The 22,538-nt window shown below is 40.0% G+C and overlaps 1 protein-coding gene across 1 annotated transcript in view; it reads left to right on the forward strand.

Annotated features, from left to right (window-relative positions):
- Positions 1 to 4,220: 4,220 nt before the first annotated feature.
- Positions 4,221 to 22,538, forward strand: part of STX18 (syntaxin 18) — a 68,488-nt gene continuing 50,170 nt past the window's right edge. The window contains exon 1 of the mRNA XM_074147377.1: positions 4,221 to 4,454. Coding sequence (XP_074003478.1) covers positions 4,293 to 4,454 — 162 coding nt within the window. The 5' untranslated portion in view covers positions 4,221 to 4,292. The remainder of the gene's footprint in view (positions 4,455 to 22,538) is intronic.

The following is a 22,538-nucleotide window of genomic DNA, read 5'->3' on the forward strand; positions in this document are numbered from 1 at the left end:
AAATTCCCATTCTTCTAACTGCCATCATTTGTCCAAAGAACAAGCTCTTCAGATAGCAGTATGTTACACTACAGAATATGCAAATCCACAAATGTTGCAGGTCAATCAGCAAAGAGACATGGGATTCTTGTATATGCAACATAGAATTGGTCTGAGTATATGCTCACCTATTTTTTTTAGGATTTCCAAACCCAGTGCTGTTGGAAGGTCTGAATACATTTTTCACTCATGAAATGTTTTTCTTAAAAACACATGTAATGTGCGTGATACCCTTGGAGACAAAAATATAATGTTTTCAAGGCACATGAAACATTGGGGTAGTGACAGCACAAAGCTTTCCAGTACTATCTTGCTAATATGTTAGTGGCTGCTCTCAAAAATTACTTCACTGACGAAAATCAGAAGGTAAACCAGCTATTGCATCAACTATCTACTAAGGTTATCCAAATACATGGGGAGCAACTCTTGTTGTTACTGTGTGGATGTTTTTGGCTCTTTCTTTTCGCCTGGTAAACAACGCATGGCCTTGTTCATATATGTAGAGGCCAAACTTCTTTTTCAACTTCTTAGACAAATGTTGACTGATGTTGTTGAAGAACTGAGGAAGAACAGAGTTTGACTTTGTGAGTCTCTGTGGTAGTGTCACTACTGAATTAAGGAGACTGAACTTCTCTGTGTAAGTGCCAGCTGTATTCTTTTCCTGCAGTGCTTCATAGAAGAAACCATCCAGTCTGCAAGAGCCTAGGAGGATATGGGAAGTTCTCAAAGCAGAGAGACTTTGAAGGAGCTAAAATCTCTTCAGCAAAATTTAAGACAAAGAACACTGTCTCTATTGCCTTCCTTTTGATATTTTTGTTCAGTTTGCAACGCTGCCATCACATAAAGAAAGTTACTGGGTTTATGCCAGAAAAAATATAAAAGGTATAAAGTGGACTGCAGATAGTTTTCTGTTGTCCATGCCAAATTAGAACCTTTGTAGCGGGAGTGCATTGGAAGGGAAGAAGTTCAGGAGCTTCATCTCTTTCTTTTACCTGTCACACAAAAGGAACTTAAAACGTGAGGAGTTACCTGTCTGTGAGTGGGGATGAACCCCACCAGCCCCTCTTTAATGGGCACATTGATCGATAACCGCAGGGAAACATTGGCTCCTTTTCACTGGCAGGTTTGCCCAGGACATTTCACTGGACATGCCTGTTAAGCAGGTACACGGAGAGCTGATGATCAGCCTGCTGTCCTCACACTGCACCCAAAACTGGTGTCACTTGCAAACTCCTAATTCCTTCTCTTCCAGACATGCTCTGGCTGCGGCACAACTGAGCGCACAGTGCATGCATTCTTACAGATTTATCTGCATTGCTTGTGGTGGGACTGTAGTCCTTTGTGTGTGTTTTGGAATATTACTCCAACCTTAAAATCTTAAATTTCAAGGTTAGTCTTTTTAGCAATTACAGGAAGCTCCAGCATGTACTACTGAAACCTATCTGCTCCAAAGTAAGCTTTAAACTTTCAAAACAAGGTGGCTGTAGAAGTGCAAAAAACTACTGAGTAGATGCAGTTACTGTATACAGGAAGCCAGGATCAAGTTCAAACAAAAGCTCTGGGCACCAGTTCTTAGCAACTGATTTTAAAGCAGTTGTAATCTTCAAAGCTATCTATTTATCTCTACAGCAGAGGCCCTGGGTATTATATACCTAATGAATTAGACCATTTGAGCAACCTTCTTTCACATTAAAAAGGTACTTCAACTTTTTCCTTCGCCAGATTAACTGTTGAGTCCATTTCTGACAGATGAGATCAGCTACATGGAATTTTAACACTGTGTTTCTTTTAAAATGTGTCTCTGTTTATTTCCTTGTGCCCAAATGGAAGTTTTAAGGCTGTTGAGGTTCAAAATTGGTTGTGTGATACTATTACTGTTTTGGGTGTGTTTTTCAGTAACTACTGGTCACATACATAAAGCACAAATAAATATGTAAAAGTAATTTCTACTACACAATCTTGTTCCCAAATAATTTTCTCAAAGAATGTAAACATCAGCTTCATTAAATGTTGGAACAAGCTATATAGCTGAATATGGACAATACCAGAGGTTAATTCTATCAATCAGCTACATTTTCAGGAGCGTACTAGTGTGGGCCAAGCTGTGAACTTCTTATTTCTATTGGCAAGACGTTACCGGTGCAAGTGCCTGCGAAGTAACGTGTTTGTGGAGGGAGGCATTAGTTACCGTAAGGGTGGCAGAACCACAGCATATGGAAACTACCCTAACACATAGCACCGGTGAACACGGCTCAGAAGTGTCTTCAGGGAGTTTCTGACTGCGGGTGTCAGTGCGATCAGTAAGGCATTCCTGGAATTTTATTAAATGTGCTTACTTTGGTTTTGGTAATATAAAGAAAAGGAAAACAAGAAATTTTAGGAAACATACCTGAAAGTAACTGATTTACTATGTGTAAATTTCACACAGTTTTATTAAATACATCCTTTGCTAAACTATCTTTATACTGAATTTCTTAATCTTGAAAGAACGAAGGCATTTGAGTTGAAGTTCAACCAAATACTGCTGGCATTCCTGGAATGAAAAGTTTAGTCTCCTCCATTGCCCACTTTTTTAATACCTTAAAATGTATTTTCATGGTAAATCCAGCACCGAGGACAGGGACTTAAAACTGTCTATTCCTTTAATTAGGAATATATATATATATCTCCGTACCACAATAAAAACACAATTTAAAATAGAGCAATAATAACAAAGTATAAATGAATGCTAATCCCAGTATAACTAGGAGGGAACCACTAATCTATGGCTAAGGCTGAACTGATGAGAACTGAACTGAAAGCCGGGTAGTAATCACCAATGGAAGACAGCCTGAGACTCTGGAGCAGATAGGAAACATAATTGTGGTTGATTGAGTTCCAGTCCGCGGGGGAGAGGCAGGATTTTGCAATCACGTTCTTTGGAGACTGCCTCAGGGAACGTGCTTCTGGCCAGTGACTCCATGGTATCTGCTGGATTCCAGAGCATTCTACAGCATATTATATATATATATATAAACACACACACACGTAACACCACCACTTTTTCATTTGATCAAGTTTTCCTCTCTGTGCCACGCGATTTCATGTAGCTAGTCTACTGCACAGAACACGGTAATGAAGTTGGCTCAATAGCAAATGTTTCCTCAGAATCAGTCAGATTACAAACAGTGCTATATTGTAACTGACTGTGATACATCTTCCAGGTACAGGTGCAATACTGTCCCCGTGTTGGATGGCAGCAGGTCGGAGCACCTCGGAGGTCAGCTTCCTGGTGGAGAAGAAATCATCGCTGCACATTCCAGGTGTAAGAAGGTTCCTCCACATGTACAACTCAGGGGACATACACACAGAATCACAGAACGGTAGGGGTTGGAAAGGACCTTTGGAGATCATCTAGTCCAAGCCCCTGCCTGAGCAGGTCCACCTAAAGCAGGTTGCACAGGATGGTGTCCAGGCGGGTTTTGAATGTCTCCAGAGAAGGAGACTCCGAAGCCTCTCAGGGCAGCCTGTTCCAGTGTTCTACCTAAAAGTAAAGAAGTTCCTCCTCATTTTGAGATGGAATTTCCCGTGTTCCAGTTTGTGCCCGCTGCCCCTTGTCCTGTCCCCGGGCACCACTCAGCAGAATCTGGCACCATCCTCTGGACACCCGCCCTTCAGATATTTATAAGCATTGATGAGATCCCCTCTCAGTCTTCTCTTCTCCAGGCTAAACACCTATGACCATTTCCTAGGGGAATCTCACACCAGCCCCAATCCCAGGTCCCAGCGCAGACCTGCTAACATGTATTAATCAACTCTTAATTAACCTGTCCTCCCATGACCAAGTTGCCAAGCTAGAACCTTAGGAGATGGCGTATAACAGCACCACCTGCCGACACCTGCCACCACGCCATGGCGGGGCGGTCTAGACGTCCCTCTTTTGCCGGAATACCGCTTTTATTCCGCAGAGCTGCCGTTCGGCGGGAGGAGGCGGCAGCCGGGCCGCGTCCAGCCCTTACCCCGGCGCTCAGGAGATGCTCCGCGGGCAGAAGCCAAACCCCCGCAGCGGCCCGCCGGGTCCCGCGGAGCCTGGCCGGGAGCTCGGCCTCCTCCGGCGCCGGAGGGCTGAGACCCACGGGGAGCGCGGGGCAGGCGGTGCGGGGCCGAGGCCTCCCCGGCGGCCCTCCCACGCCGGGCGGAACGCGCCGCGCGGGGCCGCGTTGCGCGGGGAAGGGTGCGCGGCGGCACCGGCCGGCGACTGAGAGAGGGCCGCCATGGCGGTGGACATCACCCTGCTCTTCAAGGCCAGCGTGAAGACGGTGAAGACCCGCAACAAGGCGCTGGGAGTGGCGGCGGGGGACAGCGCCAGGGACGAGCTGCTCAAGCGGAGCGCCGCCCGCTCCAAGAGCGACTTCACCAGCCGGGCCCGGGAAGTGGTGAGTGCGGCGGCGGGCGACCAGGCACCGCCCGGGGGGGGGGGGGGACGGGCGGCAGCCGGGCCCGCCGGCGGCGGCCTGCGCTTCACGGCGCCGCCGCGGGCAGCCCGCCCCCCTCCCCTCACCCCGGGCCGCCGCGTCGGGCTCTCCCCGGGGGCGAGCAAGCGGGCCCCGGAGTCGCCCGCAAACAACCCCGGGGCAGCTCTTTCCCACACGGATGTGGGCTGGGAGGGGGGGAGCGCGGCGTGAGAGCCGGGAGCCCGGCGGCTGATGTGGCGGCTGGGGGGGAAGGCTCAGAGCCCGCCCGTTGACCCGCGTTCCCCCCACGGCGCGGCTCCTGCCGGGCGGGGGCCCGCTTCACCGCGGGGGCCGGCAGGGCCGTCCCGTCCCGGAGGGCTGTGGTGGCTCTGCCTCCTCTGCCTGACAGGGCTGGCGCTTCCCATCGGGCACAGCCCTTCCCTTCGCACGGGTGTTTCCTCATGCCAGGTGCCACGTAGGAGAACGCTTCCATAGCAGATACGAGCATCAGCGTCTGCACGCCTTCTTCAGTATTTATTTTTTTTCTTTCACACAGTATGGCCGTGAAGTGCCAATTTATACAAATTACGCATAAAAAGGGTAATCAGAACGTTTTAAGGCTTGAGAAGGCAAGCACTGATAAGTTAAGGAACTGTAGACCTGAAGGCTGACCAGCATTAGTAGTAGTCCTCAGCCCATGGTCGTACTGTAAAAACAAATCTGTTGCAGGTTATTTTTCTCCATACTGAGTAAAAGGCAGGGGGAAAAGTCTGATACCAAAGCAGGGTTTGAATAACCATGTGTAATAAGGCAATGAACCATATTTTGAAAAACTAGAAGAAAAAAACTGCTCAGTACGCACTCTGAGGAGACGGCTTTACAGAACACATATGCAAGTTTAGGACTAAACAAAGAATGCACAAGTAACCTTGTTCTGTGATTTTCTAACTTATGATATAATTTAGTTTTTAAGCACAAATATTAATGTCGCATTTCTGTGCTCATTGTACTTTTCCTAGTTCTGAGAGTACTTAAAAACTAACTTGTTTTATAACAATTGATGTTTGATGTTCAGTAGCTCAGTGATTGTTTTGAGGCCTAAGCAGAGAGTGTCAAGTTGGGTACCTGTTAAATGAACAGATAGTTATTAACTATTATAAAAAGTTTATTTAAGTGACTTGTCAACTGTGAGTTCTATGGTAGGGGTCTATCTGCAGTGATCCGACCAGTTCATAAAACTACATTCAAGATCTTTGTGCGTGAGATCTACCTTTTTTCCCCTACTGCATCTCCTGATTTGAACTGAAGATACTTGACATTCTGCAGTGTTAGAGAGAACATGCGTCTTCAGTCTCACCCCAGAACAGGGCGGCCTTTTTAATTTTTAACACAACTTGTGTGTGTAAATTCCTAGAATTCTAAAAAGGATTGAAATTTTATCACAGGGCATCATGTTGACACTTACCTGTCATCAACACGTCTGCAGCTATTAAATCTAACATTCAGAACTTTAGCACTTGGGCTGATGCTGAGAGCAGGTTCTTACCCTCTAAGAATTTAGCACTACACACTGTTTGGATACTTTGCCAAAGTGTTTCACAGTTATTTGAGGTAGCAGAGGAAGCAAGAGGAAGTCTGAGGGTTTTAAGTTCCATTCTCAATACTCTCATAGGCACAGGCTTCTGTTCATTCCCTCTGAAGCTTTTTACCTTCTGCCCCATTGCCTCCAGTATTGTCTCTGTCTGCGCTTTGGTTCTTCCTTCTCAGTTTCAGTGTCTGTATTCCAGATAATTTGTAGCCTCAGAGGGCTCATACCCACTTCTTCCTCCCTTCTAGTCTTTTCACTCTCTTCTCTTGCTTTTACTTCCTCCCAGTTTTGGTTTTCTTTAAGTTCTGCTTATACTCAAGCCTAGCTTCACCTTCATCTTCTTCTCGTTGCCCAGCCGTAGTCCTGTGCAGTGATGGCATGCTGTAGCTACATCCTTTTCCTCCTGCCTTAATCTTTTATTTCCCTCTGTTCATAGCTACTATTTCCTGCAGGCCTCAGTCTTATCTCTGAGCTCCTTGGGGCACTGTCCAGGCAACAGAAAGAACAGCAAAGATGTAGATAAAAGTATCTTGTTTAATTACAAGAGCTTCAAGTGAAGTAAACAGCTAAAGTCAATGTGGATGAGCTGAGCAGTGTGTCTGAGGGGGAGAATGGTTTTAATTAATGGTACTTACATAAACAATGACTTTGGAGAAGAAGCCAAGGGTAAAAACGTGTTGCTGAAGCACGTCTGAACAGGATTTCTATCAACATGCTGATCAGTGAGCAGGAGTGCGATTAATTGGCCTTGCTCTGCTCCTGTAACTGAGTTACGTTTCTGACAGTGAGCCAACAACCTGCTGGACAAGAGGCCACCATTTTAATGTGTGAATAAAACATTGAAACTGCAGCTAGAGGAATAAGCTTTGTAGTAAAATAAATTATGATATTAGTTGCGTGTTTCAGCCAAATACAGTTTGGTTTGATTATGTATGTGTCAGACCCTCTTTCAAATACTATGTTGTAGCCTCGCAGTTAGAAATTTAGCTGCTTCTGCCATGACTATACAACTTAGCTTGCAAATGAAATCTTCAATAGATGTATTAATTCTTTAACATATTTGTTTTTTAAAAAGCTCCCCAAAAGTTAGTAAATTTTCCCATGTCTGTGTACGGTTTTTTTGTTTATTGTTTAATCTGAGGAGCATATCAAATGGTTAACTAGTGTTGCCTTTAAAACTTGTGAAAGATACTGGTCAGAATCCATAGAACATAACAGTGGAGACCCTGAATAATCTACACCTAGTCACCACTCATTATGCCTTATTTGGTTGCAGAATAAAATAGAATAGTTTTGATTGGAAGGGACCTACAACGATTATCGAGTCCAACTGCCTGATCACTTCAGGGCTGACAAAAGTTGAAGCATGTCATTAACGGCATTGTCCAAATGCCTCTTAAACACTGACAGGCTTGAGGCATTGACCACCTCTCTAGGAAGCCTCTTTGAATGTTTGACCACCCTCTTTGTAAAGAAATGCTTCCTTGTGTCCAGTCTGAACTCCCCTGGTGCAGCTTTGAACCATTCCTATGCCTCCTCTCCCTGGATCCCAGGGAGAAGAGATCAGCACCTCCCTTCCCACTTCACCTCCTCAGGAAGCCGAGGAGAGCAATGAGGTTGCCCGTCAGCCTCCTTTTCTCCAAACTAGACAAACCCAAAGTCCTCAGTTGAAGATTTTCATTTGACATGCAAATATTGAAGTTCTTATGCAGAGTCTACACACAGACCTACTCCTTTCATTGCTTTATTCTGGGTGGCTTTTGCTCCAGGCTGCAGGAACAGCCGTGGTCCAAACATCTGGCAGCACAGCTTGAGTGCAGGGCTGAGTGGGTGCTCAGCCCTGCCTGGGACAGCCCCACAGCTGTAAGATCAGAGTTCCCCTTCCTAGCCCATCCCACTGAGGTTTTATATCATGTTATTAATGTGTTTGAGCGCTTGGCTGAACTGTATTGAACAATGTAACTCTCTATCAGACATAGTATATTGTCTTCCACCTTCCCCCCGCCCCCCCGAGGACTGTGGGTTTTGCTGTAGAATCTGAGGACTGTGAAAATGTTCACTTTCTTTTCCCCGCTTCCTCTTAGACAGACTCTAACTGATGTTTAAGAAGGAAGATTGAAGGAGCTTAGCATTTGGAGAAGAAGCTGTAGAAGTTGTAATAGTTCCATATTTTCTGTCGACTTTACTGTTTCTTTCCTAGGAAAGCTCTGTGTCTCCACAGTGGGCTTCTGTATTTATGGTAAAGTTTCATTGCACCTGGGAGATACAGTTATAAAGTCCTAGTTTACATTCTCAAACTTAACGTGATTTTTAAGTGGATTGAAGTAGGCACGGAGAATGTGGAATATAAGATCTTTGACTTGAATCAATATTGTGTGGGGAAACTAGTTTAGAGATGGGAGGATACATTTTGTGTGCTCTTGGTATTTTGTGTTAGTCACAAAAAATACTTCAGCGTTCTGTATTAATTTGTATTTTTTTCAAAGCTGACCACTTCATGCTCAGGTGGACTGTATTGCTGCAGTGTGTGGGGAGCTGATGAAGGTTTTTGTATTTGAGACTAAGTTGGTAACACCAGGGTGTTAGATAACCAGAGGTTATCTAAAACCCTTGTAATGTTAGTTGCAGAGACTGCTGTTGCTGGTGATATTGTTAAACTGTGACAAAACCGATCTGTTTGCCTCTTCTGAATCAAAGACAAATGTTATGGCCATGAACTTTTGAAAGTATTTTCTTCGCCCCAGCATTGACCCATTACTGTTTATTTGGTTTGGGTTTTTTTGGTCTGTCAGCTGTGTTGTACAACCATTGGGTTGTCTGATACGTAATGAAAGATGACTAGTGCTGTGTGTGTGGTGAATGTTTTTTGGCATCTCTCCACCTGTTCACCAGTTACATATTCACTAGGACCAGGTAAGAAATGGTTGTTGAGGGACTCCCTACAAGAAGGCTACAGTAACTTTCGTTTGCTTGCAATCCATAAAAGACTGTTAGAATTCATTAAAACAAAAGCAGATTTTTTTTTTTCTTAGACTTTTACAGTGACACAGCTAATTAAAATATAGTATAGAGGGATATCAAAGTCTGCATTTCATTGTACTTTTACTGGCTTACATAGTTGTGGTGGGTTGGCCGAGGCTGGATGCCAGGTGCCCATTAAAGCTGCTCTATCACCCCCCTCCTCAGCTGGAGAGGGGAGTCCTCCACAAACCTCTCCAACGTCAGTCCTTTCCATGGGCTGCAGTTCTTCACGAACTGCTCCAGCCTGGGTCCCTTCCACGGGACGCAGTCCTTAAGAAACAGACTGCTCCATAGTAATCCCCTGCAGGGTCACAAGTCCCACCAGTGAACCTGTTGCAGAGTGGATTCCTCTGTTCATGGCTTCACAGGTCCTGCCAAGAGCCTTCTGCAGTGCAGGCTTCCCACCGGGTCGCAGACTCCTTTGGGCATCCACCTGCTCTGGCATGGGGTCCTCTGTGGGTTACAGATGGATATCTGCTCCACTGTGGACCTCTGTGGGCTGCAGCGGGACAGCCTGCCTCTCACTGTGGTCTTCACCATAGGCTGCAGGGGAATGTCTGTTCTGGTGCCTGGACCACTTCCTCCCTCTCCTTCCTTACTGGCCTCGGTGTCTGCAGAGTTGTTTCTCTCACATCTTCTCACTCCTCTCTCCGGCTGCAGTTGCTGTTGTGCAGCAGGATTTTTTTTTCCCCCTTCTTAAATGTGTCTTCCCAGAGGGGCTACCACTATCGCTGATGGGCTCAGCCTTGGTCAGCGGTGGGTCCGTCTTGAAGCCAACTGGCATTGGTTTTATCAGACATGGGAGAAACTTCTAGCAGCTTCTCACAGAAGCCACCCCTGTAGCCCCTCCATTACCAAAACCTTGCCATCCAAACACAATACCTTGGTATGGTATCAGATTTGAGATTAAGCTGAGTTAATGTGCTAAGTGGTTGAAGATTTTTAAGGATTAGAGCAAAAGTATTTAAATAAAAAAAAAATAAATTGAGCTTGAAGTAAGTACTCAGTGACAAACATAAGCAGTTCAGATATAGCATAGGCCCAGTTTATGTGTTCACAGCTTTACCTTGGTCTTAAACCTGCAGGTTTGGATATTTTAAAAGCTTATCAGTTTTGTAAGGTGCTTGGCACTTGAACTTCTGTCTTAGGACAGTCTTAGGAAATCTGACTATTTAAGCCTTTCGTATTACTTTTTTATGGCAAGTACGAGTTATTGGGACTATCATCTGTCAAATATTCTTCTTTCTTACTTATTTGAAAATATTGAAGGAATGAGGACTTTATATCACTGCTGTTTAATGTGTGTTGGAGAAATGGAATCAGGGCTGATACAGCCTATTAATAGAAACAACTTAAGTTAATGGTCAAGCAGAATTTCATGGTGGGCTTGATTGCAACCATGAATGAAATTTTGTGTTTGCTAGGGAGTCTTTTTGGTTTGTTTTTTTTTTTTTAAGGTTTTGCAGAAAGCTAAAAAATGAAGTGCCGGAGCACGAATTCTTCAAAAGCAATACCAGACATATCTGAAAACATATCCTTGAGAATGGAAAATTTGAAAGGTTAAATGTTTCTAAGTCTTTAAATGCAAAATTTCGGAATGATCAAATGTCTGTGTTTGAAGCTGTTGAACGCATAAGGATGCCAGATTCATGAGGCTACAACATCTGTTACTCATATAACTTCTGTGTATGGATTCTGTAGGATGATTAACTGATTCTTCAAAAAAAATTGGTATGATAGGCCAATATTCACATCAAAAATATGTTCGGCTGCTCTGTACAAATATGTAATGAGGAGGAAAAATCCCCACATAAAACTTGTCTCCAAAACTAGTTCTTGTGAAAGCCAGAACAAATGGCATTGAATATAAATTTTGAGCAAACCTTTTAGTTACAAGGCCACCTGACTTTCATAGGATACTGCTCTGGCTACACACAGGTTAGTGGTGGCTTGTTTGCTTGTTTGTTTTGTTTTGTTTTTTTTTTAATTTTATACACTCTGAGTAAACCAGCTCTTCATTCATACCCGCGTAAATCTAACGTATCTCATTGTTTGGATGCAGCCCATGGGATGATTCAAAATAGCATTGCTATTAGAAGAGACGAGAGCTGATGTTTTGTCCTTGGTCCCAAACATGGGATCTTCCTGTGCATCTTTGCACAGTTTGGTATTTAGAGCATTCTTGTAGGAAAAAAAAGGGGTAAAGGTGTTTGTATATGGTGTTTACAGTGGCTTAGTCTTTGCCACTGTTACTGCATTAATAAAACCTAAAAAAGCATGGTGAATACCCAAAACAGCAGCTGGTCCCCCAATTTGACCATATAGGATGGCATGATGCAATTATTGATGCAGCACAATTAAAAGTGAGTGTTTTTAAGCATATATACTTTCTGATCCCTTTAAGACTGTTCAGGATTGTTTGAAGAGGTACCAAGAATAAAATTCAGCCACCTAAGTTGTGTCATGGGTGTTGCTACAGTATATTATCAGTAGCCGGTACATGGCGCTTCTTTGGAAAGCATTAGTAGATGTTTATATCTAGATTTCAAACAGAGGATTCCTCGTGCTAAATACCATTTTAGTATCATAAGGAAAGAGTTGGCTTGCAGACTGGGAGGTCCCCAGGCTTTTCCACTGTCTACCTTCAGATATACCGTAGCTTCAGTGGGAGACAGGTACCAATCTGCTGATGTAGGGAGTAACACCATCCCTGTTCTGAAAGTAAAAAGTATACAAAAATAAGAATGTCAAGTATTAAACATTTTATTGGAATATGATAATAATTATGCTGCTGTTTCAGAGTCAAGTTCAGGGTGGTGTCTCTAGAATGTATCAAGTTATATGTAAGCTTTCTAAAAGACCAAGAAATATCCAAAATAATGAAATAGCCAGCTGGCTATATTAACTCTTTATAGGATGGGACATGTATTTCCCAGGTCTAGAATAGACCTGAGTGGGGCTTAATCCTGAAAACTTCCATATTCAAGAGTGGTACCATTAAAGTCCATGGCAGAACACAGGCAGTGCTCAAAAAACCATGTGGTCACGTAGTGAACTACTGTTGTAGTCGAATAGCTGATACTAACCAGTGCTATGAGGGAAATGGCCAAGAATGGTTTAAATGGTGTGCTTTAATGGTTTTGGTTTTATACTCAAACTAAAAAATTCTAACCTGATTTACTAAAGTTAGTTTATACGATTGTTTTGACTTTAATGATTACATAAGAGTAACTCCCGTTAGAGGGTATTTGGATGCAAGGGAAATATATCCTGCTTATGGTATAGCCAATTATAGCCTTTATTAGAAATTAATGACTGTGCCAAATTTTGGACAGCAAGTGATATTTCAGTTCACTTTTTAACTTTTAATGAGAGGTAAGTTCTATTAAATTGGGCCCATAGCTGAGGTCATTAGAATTAATTCTGACTTCTCCCATATACAGTTATGAACACTCTTTTCCTCAAAGTTCACAGTACTTGTTCACAAAGTACTGGTTTACTTTCACATGGGTTTCCTTCACCCATTTTCTAGGCAGAAAATACAACTCTGAATTATGTTTTTTCAAATGGGGAGTTACAACGTACTGCTTTCTAATATTTCAGATTTATCTCTTGCCCTCTGCAAATTATGGTTAATGTTAGTTTTTTATTAGGAGCATTTATTGTTCTTACTTCTCGTTTCCTTCATCCTTGTGAGAGAAGAAGTTTAGCCTGAGAGATGGAAGGGAAAAAAGTTGATAATTTTAATTAGTAGAGGAGAAACACATAAAAAGCCAGTTAAGGAAACAGCAGAGGAAAGAGATATATATATATATATATATATATTTTTTTTTTTTTTTTTTTTTTTAAAGGTTTTTGGAAAGGAATGAAATGCTGACCTTGTTTAATGCAATAGGATTAAATCCCAAATCACTAATGTTCCCCATGTGATGCTTCTGATTTTAGCAAAACTCGCATGAGTAACAGTGGTGAGGGTATACGTTGGCCTGGGGGGAAGAGTTATGAACTCTTACATTTGGGAAATGTCTGTGCAAATGTCTGTCATTGTCCTCCCCTGCTTTGTTTGTTTGTTTTTAAGTACATTCTTAAGTCCATGGGAATTGTTTTCAAAATATAACTGAACAGCAGGGTTGGAAGTTGGCTTGGGAGACAACTTTCCTTAGTCGCCTGTTAGGTTTGTTTTCACTAACTGGACCTCATGTGGTGCTCAGGAGTCTGAAAGTACCTACGGCTGCAGTTCCCGTTTTGAGGACGTTGTCTCGTCCTCACCTCCTTCCAGGTTGGTTGCGGGAAGTTCTTTCCTGACTTACAGTTTTTGGAGGAATTATTATATTGTGTAGCTGGTCACTACAAACTCTTTCCTGGCTGTGGTTGTCCATTAAACTGACACCTCCTGTGAGTTCTTGGTTTGTCATCTTGCCACAAGTAAGGATACAATTTATGGAAGTTTGTAGTGCATATGGTGGTGGAAGAAAGCTGAGTTTTATCATATGTAGTCTTTTCTCAAACATAGGTTACATTAGCGTGACATCTGAAGGAGAAAGGCGGGCTAGCAGCAGGGTGGTGGGTCCTGTGGCATCTGAAATGCTAGAGAGATGCAATGGAAGAGAAAGACAACAGAAGGTGAGCAGGCTTAGCTGGAAGAAAATAGACTGTCCCTTCTCCAACCTACATCATTCTAACATAAGAGGTAGAAATATGGGTTAAAAAAAAAAAAGAAAAAGAAAGACTATGAGGAAATGATATGGAGGTTATGATAGAATACATCAAAATAGGAAAGAAAAGAAGGGAAATGGAAGAAGGAAGAGCGACACTGAAACTTAATACTTACAGGTTAGTGAATTTAATTGATGCATTTATGCTTTTTACTGTTTCTCTGAGTTCTTTATCAAAGATTTTGGAGCAAGAACAGCTCGTCATTTTGAGTACTTTGATACACTGTAATTGCTAGAATGTTTGGGCTGTGTATTTTTATTTTTTAAAATTTAATCTCTTGTTTGGGACAGAAATGAATTTAAAAATAAGCAGACTTAAAAGAATATCAGCGTGATTTGTTAGAGATTTAACTGTTGGGATTTATTTTTTCCAGGTATTAGTGGCCAAAATAAAGCTAATTTCTCTCAAAGTTAGTTCTGATTCCTTTTTTCTTCTGATTCCTCCTCTTTTTTTTTTTTTCTTCTTTTTTTTTGGAAATAGGACAAGTTTGGTGGATATTAGCCCAGAGAAGAACTTACCCATGACTCTTGCCAGCATCCTGCAGTTCTTATTTTCTGTGTGCGTGGTGTATCCTGCTTGTTAAGTTAGGTAGAGCGAAGTTCTTGGACATTTGAAAAGTACTACTTTTGTTAGTTTCTGCTAAATCTAGACTTGGGCTAAGGAGTTTTCTTCTCTGTGACAATTAGTGAACAGAATTTCTGAGTCATCACACATATGAATTGCTTTGAACTCTGAAGTGTATTGAAATAGTAATAAAATGGGGAGATATTGTAATTTAGGATGGTAGCTATGCTTCACACGTGTGATCAGAAAAAAGAAGTTTAAATTCTCTTAATCTCCGCTATTTCAAAGCATTAATATTTTGCAACTTCTCAAAAAATGGGTTACAAATCATTGCTTTCAGCGAGTAGTACTGACACTTGCATTTTTGCTAATTGGGGCTCATTTCAGTCACCAGGATTAGTTATTGCTGTAATGCTGAGCTGATGCCTTGTGATTTTTGGTAATGAGTGGATTAAGTTTTTGTATGTTTCACCACAGACAAAAGGATATAATTTTCCATTGAAAGATTAGGTAATTATATGCTCTGGCTTTGAAACTTCAGACCACTATGCTTGAAAATATTTTTCAGACTGGCAAATATTAAAACCTGGTATGGTAGCTTCGGCAGTGAAAGCAATTAAAGGGTGAAAATTGGAGGGAAGAATCATTTCAGCAATTTTGGGAAAATGTTCTTTAGTGTTGCACATATTATAGTGTGATATAATTGCATAGAATTTTAAATGACGGATACTTTCTTGAAAATGTAAGTTTTCTGGCTTCAGTCAAAGCTTTCTGTCTGCCAAAAAAAGACTTTTTATAGTGGTCAGGTACCAGCCAGGTGTGTGTTTGTCTGTTTTTACCCTTTCGTTCTGACTCTGCCTTCCCTTTGAATGGAGGGTGGTGAGAGCAATACAAAAGCGGATGTACTGCATCTGCTCAAATTTAAATCTATTCCATTTCCGTAGGTATTGCCGAGCATTTGGAAAACAAACAAACAAAACAAAAACCAGATATAGTTAAATGTAATCCAGCTTCCTTTTGGTCTTTGCTTTTCCACTATTAATAGATTGCTTGTTGTTTCCCACTGGGTATTTCCTTTCTTTTGTGGATGATTCTCACTGATTCTAAATTGAATATTTTGTTTCTGTCGTACAAGATGCAAGTGACTGGTATTTGCCACGTTTCCACGTCTCAGTTAGACAGCGAGAAGTGAGTGTCGGTGGAGGTCCTGTGAGGATATCCAGAAGCTCTTAATTGTTTTGTTGGTCTATGGTTGAAAGTAAGAGAAGGGGTCTTAGTTTGACTCATAAGCCTATTAGAGCTCTAATACGGAGTAATATTCAAACTAGAATTCTAATATGGTTTTTTATTCCCTGTAAATCACTAAATCGTCAGATGTTTAGTACAGGTGAAAGTTTTTTTTACAAGACCTGAAGTAATCTTGCTGCAAGACTTGGCGGGGGTTCTAGAATCAAATACACACCTGAGGCCTGGCTGGTAAAGAGGAGCCGAGAACAAGGATTGGGGTTCTCCATCACCACAAGTGTGGTGGGGACTCCTCACACTGACTCCAGGGTGGCAGCCTGATGGGGAGTGCAAAGTAGCCCGAGTCCTCAAACAGACTCCGGGGAAGGGGAAGGTTGATGAAAGGAAGACAGAGGAGTTTGTCAGTAACGTGTTGAAACCAAGGTGTTCTAGGGAGGATTGGTATTTTGGGGAGGAAGACATACTGACAGAGTTCTGAGTTGTTCTAAAAGTATTGTATCTCCTGCTGGTTTTCAGATTAATGTGTAAAATACAGACATAATTGCGTCATGGGTTTATTTTTTTTTTTTTTGCCTATTTTCAGGTGGTTTGGATGTTCTTACAAAATAGAGACAATTTTTAATTCCCAGGCTTTTTGACATTTCTTTTTCTTAAGCTGGAAGAACTCAGAGTTTTTGGCTGAGCTAATGGTCTCATTTTTTCCCATTGCCTTATCTCCAGTTTAGCAAGTTGGGGTTTTTTTCCTGCTGTTACTCTTGCTCTTTCCTGGAAAGGAAGCAAAACCTGTGAGCTGCACAGGAACATACTGCTTACTCTTATAATGCTTTATGTATAACATAAGGCATGTTATATATTATACCTGTCTTTTTTATAACTAGTTCACTTGTATTAAAAATAAATGGTGATAGCAAACTGTCATGGGAAAGACAAACATGTAATGGTGATGAAAACCATTTAATGATTAGTACAGAAACAAATATTTATTGGAAATAAAAACCATGTCTAAAGGCTCTAATGCTGACTTTTGGAAACACTACCATGTTGTGGTATTTGCAATACCCTATGTCCTGTACAGTAGATATTGTTTAAAATTGCTTGGGAACTGGAGCTTGCAATTGTGAGCTTGGAATGTCCTGCAGATAATTAAGTTGTGGTCAGGCTTTAGAAAAATAAAAAGTTCTCGAACTATGATTTTATAAACATGCTACAATAACATTTCTTTATATTTAACAGTTTCTTATAGAAAGCTGATACTCTCACAAGGCATTGACTAAAGGTAAAACATCAAGAAAGAAAAAATATTAAATTAAAACTTCACTTAGGATGTTGACAGTTGGCTTGTAATATTAAACAGATGTGTGTGTTCTTGGGATATTCTTCTTTCAGAACCTTGTTGCATACCCGTTTTCAAGTGACAACTAGAAATTTTTGATTAATTTCAAGTTCTCCTTTCTTCAGTTGTCTTTGTTACGTATTATTTTCTTTGGGTCGATTCAGCTGGACAGTGTGGTGCATATTGTAGTTTCTGCTGTGATATTCAATGGAGAGTGTTCCTTTCTGTAGGCTTTAATTGAGGCATGGCTCATTCAACTGTATAGAAAAATTATTACATATATGCAAAGATTCTTAGGCATGATATTACCTTTGCATGTGTAAGTAGGGCATTTATCGATTCTGGCTGTAGATGTGGTAGGGCATAATTTGGTCTCTTTGGCTCCTATTAAATACTGCACATAGGAGTCAACACCAAAATAAAGAAACTTAAGTTTTTAAAATATGCAAGTTTAATGAAATATAGAGGGGAATTAAAGGAAAAGCAGATGACACATTTTGTCATTTTAGTAGTGCTCAGTTCTGATGTCAATTTTTTTCAGAAATGTGGTGATGGTGGTGGGAGGTTGCTTAGTTTGCTTTTGTAGTAGCTCTCTTCTATAAAAAACAAAAGTCTGAAAAATCCACTTTGTGGTGAGGAATTTTTTAATCCTATTTTGTTAGGGAACATGATCACAACAAAAAAGTCTCCTATTTGTTCATGGATCTTATGAAAAAGTAAAAAATAAGATACAGTGCTGAAAAAAGTACACATTGTTTGTAGTGTGATTCAGCTGATACTTGATTTAGTTGATATGGTATCACTAGTAATCTCTAAATTCAAGTGCATATATCCCAAAATACATACGATACTCAAGTAATGCGGGAGTTAATACATAGGGATGGCTCAGGAATTCCTTTTTACATATGGGACACTGCTTCATACCAAAACACAGAATTGGATACTGGTTTCCCAAATCCCAGCCTACTGCTTCAGTGACCTATGACTCTGATCAGTCTGACCTTAGACTGTGCGAATGTATGAATGTTCTGTCTTCATTTTTAATAATACATGAACTTACAGGAAAAAACATGTTAAAAGTATTTCTCTAATAAAATGGCCATATTAGACTTAACAGGGTCCTTTATCTGGTTATCTACCGCAGAAGTTACTTATCCCAAGTAAGCAACCACTTTTTATTGGTTGGTTTTTTTTTCTGGTTTCTTCCTCACAAATTTCAGAGGGTGAATGGATGTACAAAGACAGTTAAATGATTTGGGTTTTTAAAGACTGAAGGAGTCATTAACCAATGTGAGGTATTCATTGATTAAATAATCCTACATTGCTGTAGTCTGCATACTGACTCACTTTCATGTATGTGAATTGGATAACTCCTTTCTTTGTTTTTAAAGATTTGTGTAAAGCCTCGATGATACACCATAATATGAGCGAGACTAGCTTATTGTAAGAATACACTCTATTTCTCTTAATGATGTTGTTTACAATTCCTAAGTTATTTAGCTCAGTGTAGTACCCATGAAAGTATAGATGGGAAATACTTAATGAGAGTTCAGATACTGTTTCTTACGTTTTTGAATTCAGTGTAAAGGAGCATATGGCAAATACAGGAAAATACTTCTTAAAGATAATCAAAACATAAATGAGAAGAAAAAGGAATAAATATCAAAGAGTTAATTAGTTGGCCTAAAATGTGACCTAGTATAACTTTTTATATCATATTTATTTTTTTCTGGTTTATGGCATAACAGAATGGACGGTGCTGTGGTCTGGCAAGTACTTTACCATTTGTCCACCATTTATTGTCTGAAAAATTACAGTAGTTTCAGGAGTGGTTTGTGGGATCACACAATACACTTGAAATACTTACTATAATTTATTTTGTAGGGAAAATAAATCATGTACGTTTCTTGAAGGATACTTTTTTTGCTTACAATGAATGAAAAGAAGCCTTTTCTGTATAGCTCTTAAATATAAGATCAATTCTTATTTTATTGAATTAAGCATATGCACCCTATACAAATTCTAATCTGAATATTATTCTAATTTTAGAGAAATACATTTAAAGGCATCCGTTAGAGATACGGGAAGGAAGATAATACAAATATTACATGGATTTTATTTTTTGAGTAAATTTGCGTGCTTGTTTTTGACACTAATAAGAATCAGAGGTTTACTTCAAAGACCCTTTTTTGTGTATTTGTTTATACGTGGTTGTTACTGATGCTTTCACATTTTAAAAAGAGCTATTACAAAACCCCGACATTTGTTTGCAAGCATTTTATGGATTGAACTGTTTTGAACAAACTGATTTGCATCAATCAGTTCTTAAAATATAGTAGAAAAAGTTTCTTCTTTCAGTGAGACTTGCAGTGGGAATTCTGCGCAGCCTGATGATGACGGACACGATCTTCTGTCAGAACGGGCATATGAATAACTCTAATAACATAATAAATATATATTATATATATATATAGCACAATAAATATTGTGCTTTTTTCTGCTGGGACTTTGTGGTGGTTGGTTCTGACTCCAGGTTGAAATAATACGAATAAATACTTTGAAATAATACGAATAAAATGTTAATCATGGAAATTGCATGAGAGAACTCGTCATGCTCTTAAGCCTCTTTCATTAGCACACTTGAAGACAGGGGGAGATTATATTAACATAACTGGTAATAATTATCCTTATTACCAGTGCTTAAATACTAAATCTCTGACAGTAGAACTCTATAGGTGTCTGATCCTACAAAGATAACTGTTTGACTGAGGCTGTTGCCAGTGAGATATTGTTGATTAAACACAAAAGTATGTTGTAACAAAAAATACACTCTTACTGTAATTTTACAAGCAAGAAGATTGTTGTAATGCAAATAAACTGAAACTCTTGAACAGTAAGTTGTTTGGGATTAAGTTTCCTACCTCTTTTAAGACTAGGAACCGAACTATTATATGGCCTTCTGATTGCATGGTGTGTTTTCTGCTTTAAATTGCTATTACGGTAGCTCTGAGGGTCTCTAACTGAGAGCAGAGCTAGATACCATTTGTGGAGCATTTGAACTTGTAACTGAGCAAGACGTTGAAAGATGCAAGATGAAATCCTGGTTGTACTGAAACAGGCTGCGGAATTATGGTTGGTTTAATTGAAGGAAAGATTTTTGCAAAAAATTCTTAGCAGAGTGAAAGTTTAATGCTCATTGTTCCCCATTTTGTCTTGTGAGTGAGAGTGAGGATGAAGGCTCAAATAAGAGAGTGCTAAAAGTGCAGTCTTCTCAAGTGCTTTTTAGGATTTTTTATTAAGGTACGTTCCTCACTTTTTTTGGTTTGTAAGAAGCGAACTGAATTCATTGGGACTATTCATACATTGTTGAATCGGGTCCTAAGAGGCATCCCAACGAATGGGATGGAATTACAAGTTAAGGACACTTTTAATTTGCGCTCTTTATTCATATATCTAAAGATACTCTGTACCCTAAACCAAAATAATTCTACAAATATTTATACATAGTTGTTGAGTAAAATTTTTCAAAAAACTGTAGTTTTAAAAATACGTATGAGTTGTAGCAATTAACCTTCATGCACGTTTATAATTCTTGAAAATGGACAGCGTATTACACTCAAAGACTGGATCTGATAGACCCAAATTGCTTAAAACATCAGTTATTGAAGATGTCCCCCTGGGACTTTGAGAAACCATTTAACAGATGAAAGTACATTTTGAAAAGTTTGACCTTACAGGCAATCATAAAATGAATCAAAACAGTTCTTTCCTCCCCTGAAATGTACAGAGCCCATCTGTATCTAATCCAGTAATTATAGACTGAGTTCAATTACCTTTTCAAACTCGGAGCAGACTGGAGACTAGGCAGTGAACAAACATAGGGTTTTGTCTAGACCTCAATTGACCACAGTCTAAAACTTGAATTTATATCTAATTTTATTTTTAGCTTCATTTGATAGTTTTTAAAGGATTTATTTTGCTACCTTGTTGCTAGATCACGAAAGTTTTTACTTCTTGACCTAGTGTTTACGGCTAGGTTTTTATCCCAGTGAAGTTAATGAAATGATACCAAGTCATAAGAGTTTACCGGATAAGTATTTTTAAATGTAACAACAGTGGGTTAACCAGCTCTTTTGAGTATTTAATATTGCTACAATGAAATTATCTGAACAAAACCATGTAAATTATTCTCTGTGCTCCTATATATATATAATGTTCTTATTAAAAAAAAACAAACAAGACTCTTAGATGCTTCTTGCTCTTTTAGAAAAATTAACCCCAAACCTACCTGACACATAACAACACACCTACCTGAAATATTGCCAGTAGCTGACACAGATTACTAACTACGCTGAATATGTTTTCAGCTATTTTATTAAGTTATTTCGGTTAGAGCAAACAGATTATCTATTCAGCCATGCAGAGAGTGTTAAAATATACATACACAGGTACAAGTTGTAACAGCTAGTATAGGTTATCCTTTTGGCCACCAAGCTGAAGCCCAGGCATCTCTTGATATTATCGCACAAATGAAACAAACAGCATAATATACATTTTGCTGAGAAGTATGTCGCACTGCGTTCACTGACATAATAACACTGCCAAATGAGGTTTGTATTCCTTATACCGCGGTTTACGTGCAGCCTTCCCTTGAAAATCGTTCTTTGCAATAAGGATGTGTGTAGTTTGCAGAAACCAACCATAGTGTGCGAGACTTTTGTTGTTGCAATAGCAGCACATTTCCCACCTCTTGGGTTGCAGTGGAGGAGCAATGATTAAGAACAGAATAAGCGCTATATTTTTAACTCTGTATTGTGTGGTGTGCTTTTGATAGAATGGCGTCTCTTGGCAAGTGAAGGCCATGATAATTGCTGCCTTTAGTTTAACTTATTGATTCTTAATAGTAATCAGTATTTTGTAGCAGTTGCTGTAATTAGTTACGAATGTGGTTCTTGATGACTTCCAAGTCAACACTTATTTAGTGAATAAGGCATACTGTTCCAAGGAGTAGTAAATTTGATGTGACAAGCAGGAATCTTTTGATGTTTAATTGGTTTTCCTTGTAACACTTGAGGAAAAAACTGATCCAATGAAATGTTGTATAAGTGTAAAGCTGAGGCCCAAGAGATGCATTGATTATTCTGAATGTATTTTGTCTCTATATTTTTGTAAGCATGGGAAAAGTTCTCTGATATTTCCATTCTGAGGGTTTTTTTGTAGCGTATAGCAGTTTTTGGAGTGAATGATAGTGTTCTGAAAAGGTAATATGGAAATATATAAAATCATTTTCATAATCATAATTTAAAAGCAAAATTTGTAATAGTATCTGATGAGGAAACAGTAGGTTTTGGTATATAACGTGAGAATGGGTTTTTTTGAAGGACTGTCATGCACTGTGGAGTCAGGAAATCCAGTCTTCAATTTCAGTCCTTCATCAAAATCCCATTTACAAAAGCACTGAGAATGTTTTGTTTCCTCCCGCCTTAACTCCATGTAAGGAGCTAAGAAGACTTTTCAGCTGTTGCTAATGGTGAATGTCATAATCTGTTGTACAATCATATCTGTATTAGTAGCTTTATCGTAGAAGATAGGACCATAC

This window comes from Numenius arquata, chromosome 5 (assembly GCF_964106895.1).
Source record: "Numenius arquata chromosome 5, bNumArq3.hap1.1, whole genome shotgun sequence".
Lineage (NCBI taxonomy): Eukaryota > Metazoa > Chordata > Aves > Charadriiformes > Scolopacidae > Numenius > Numenius arquata.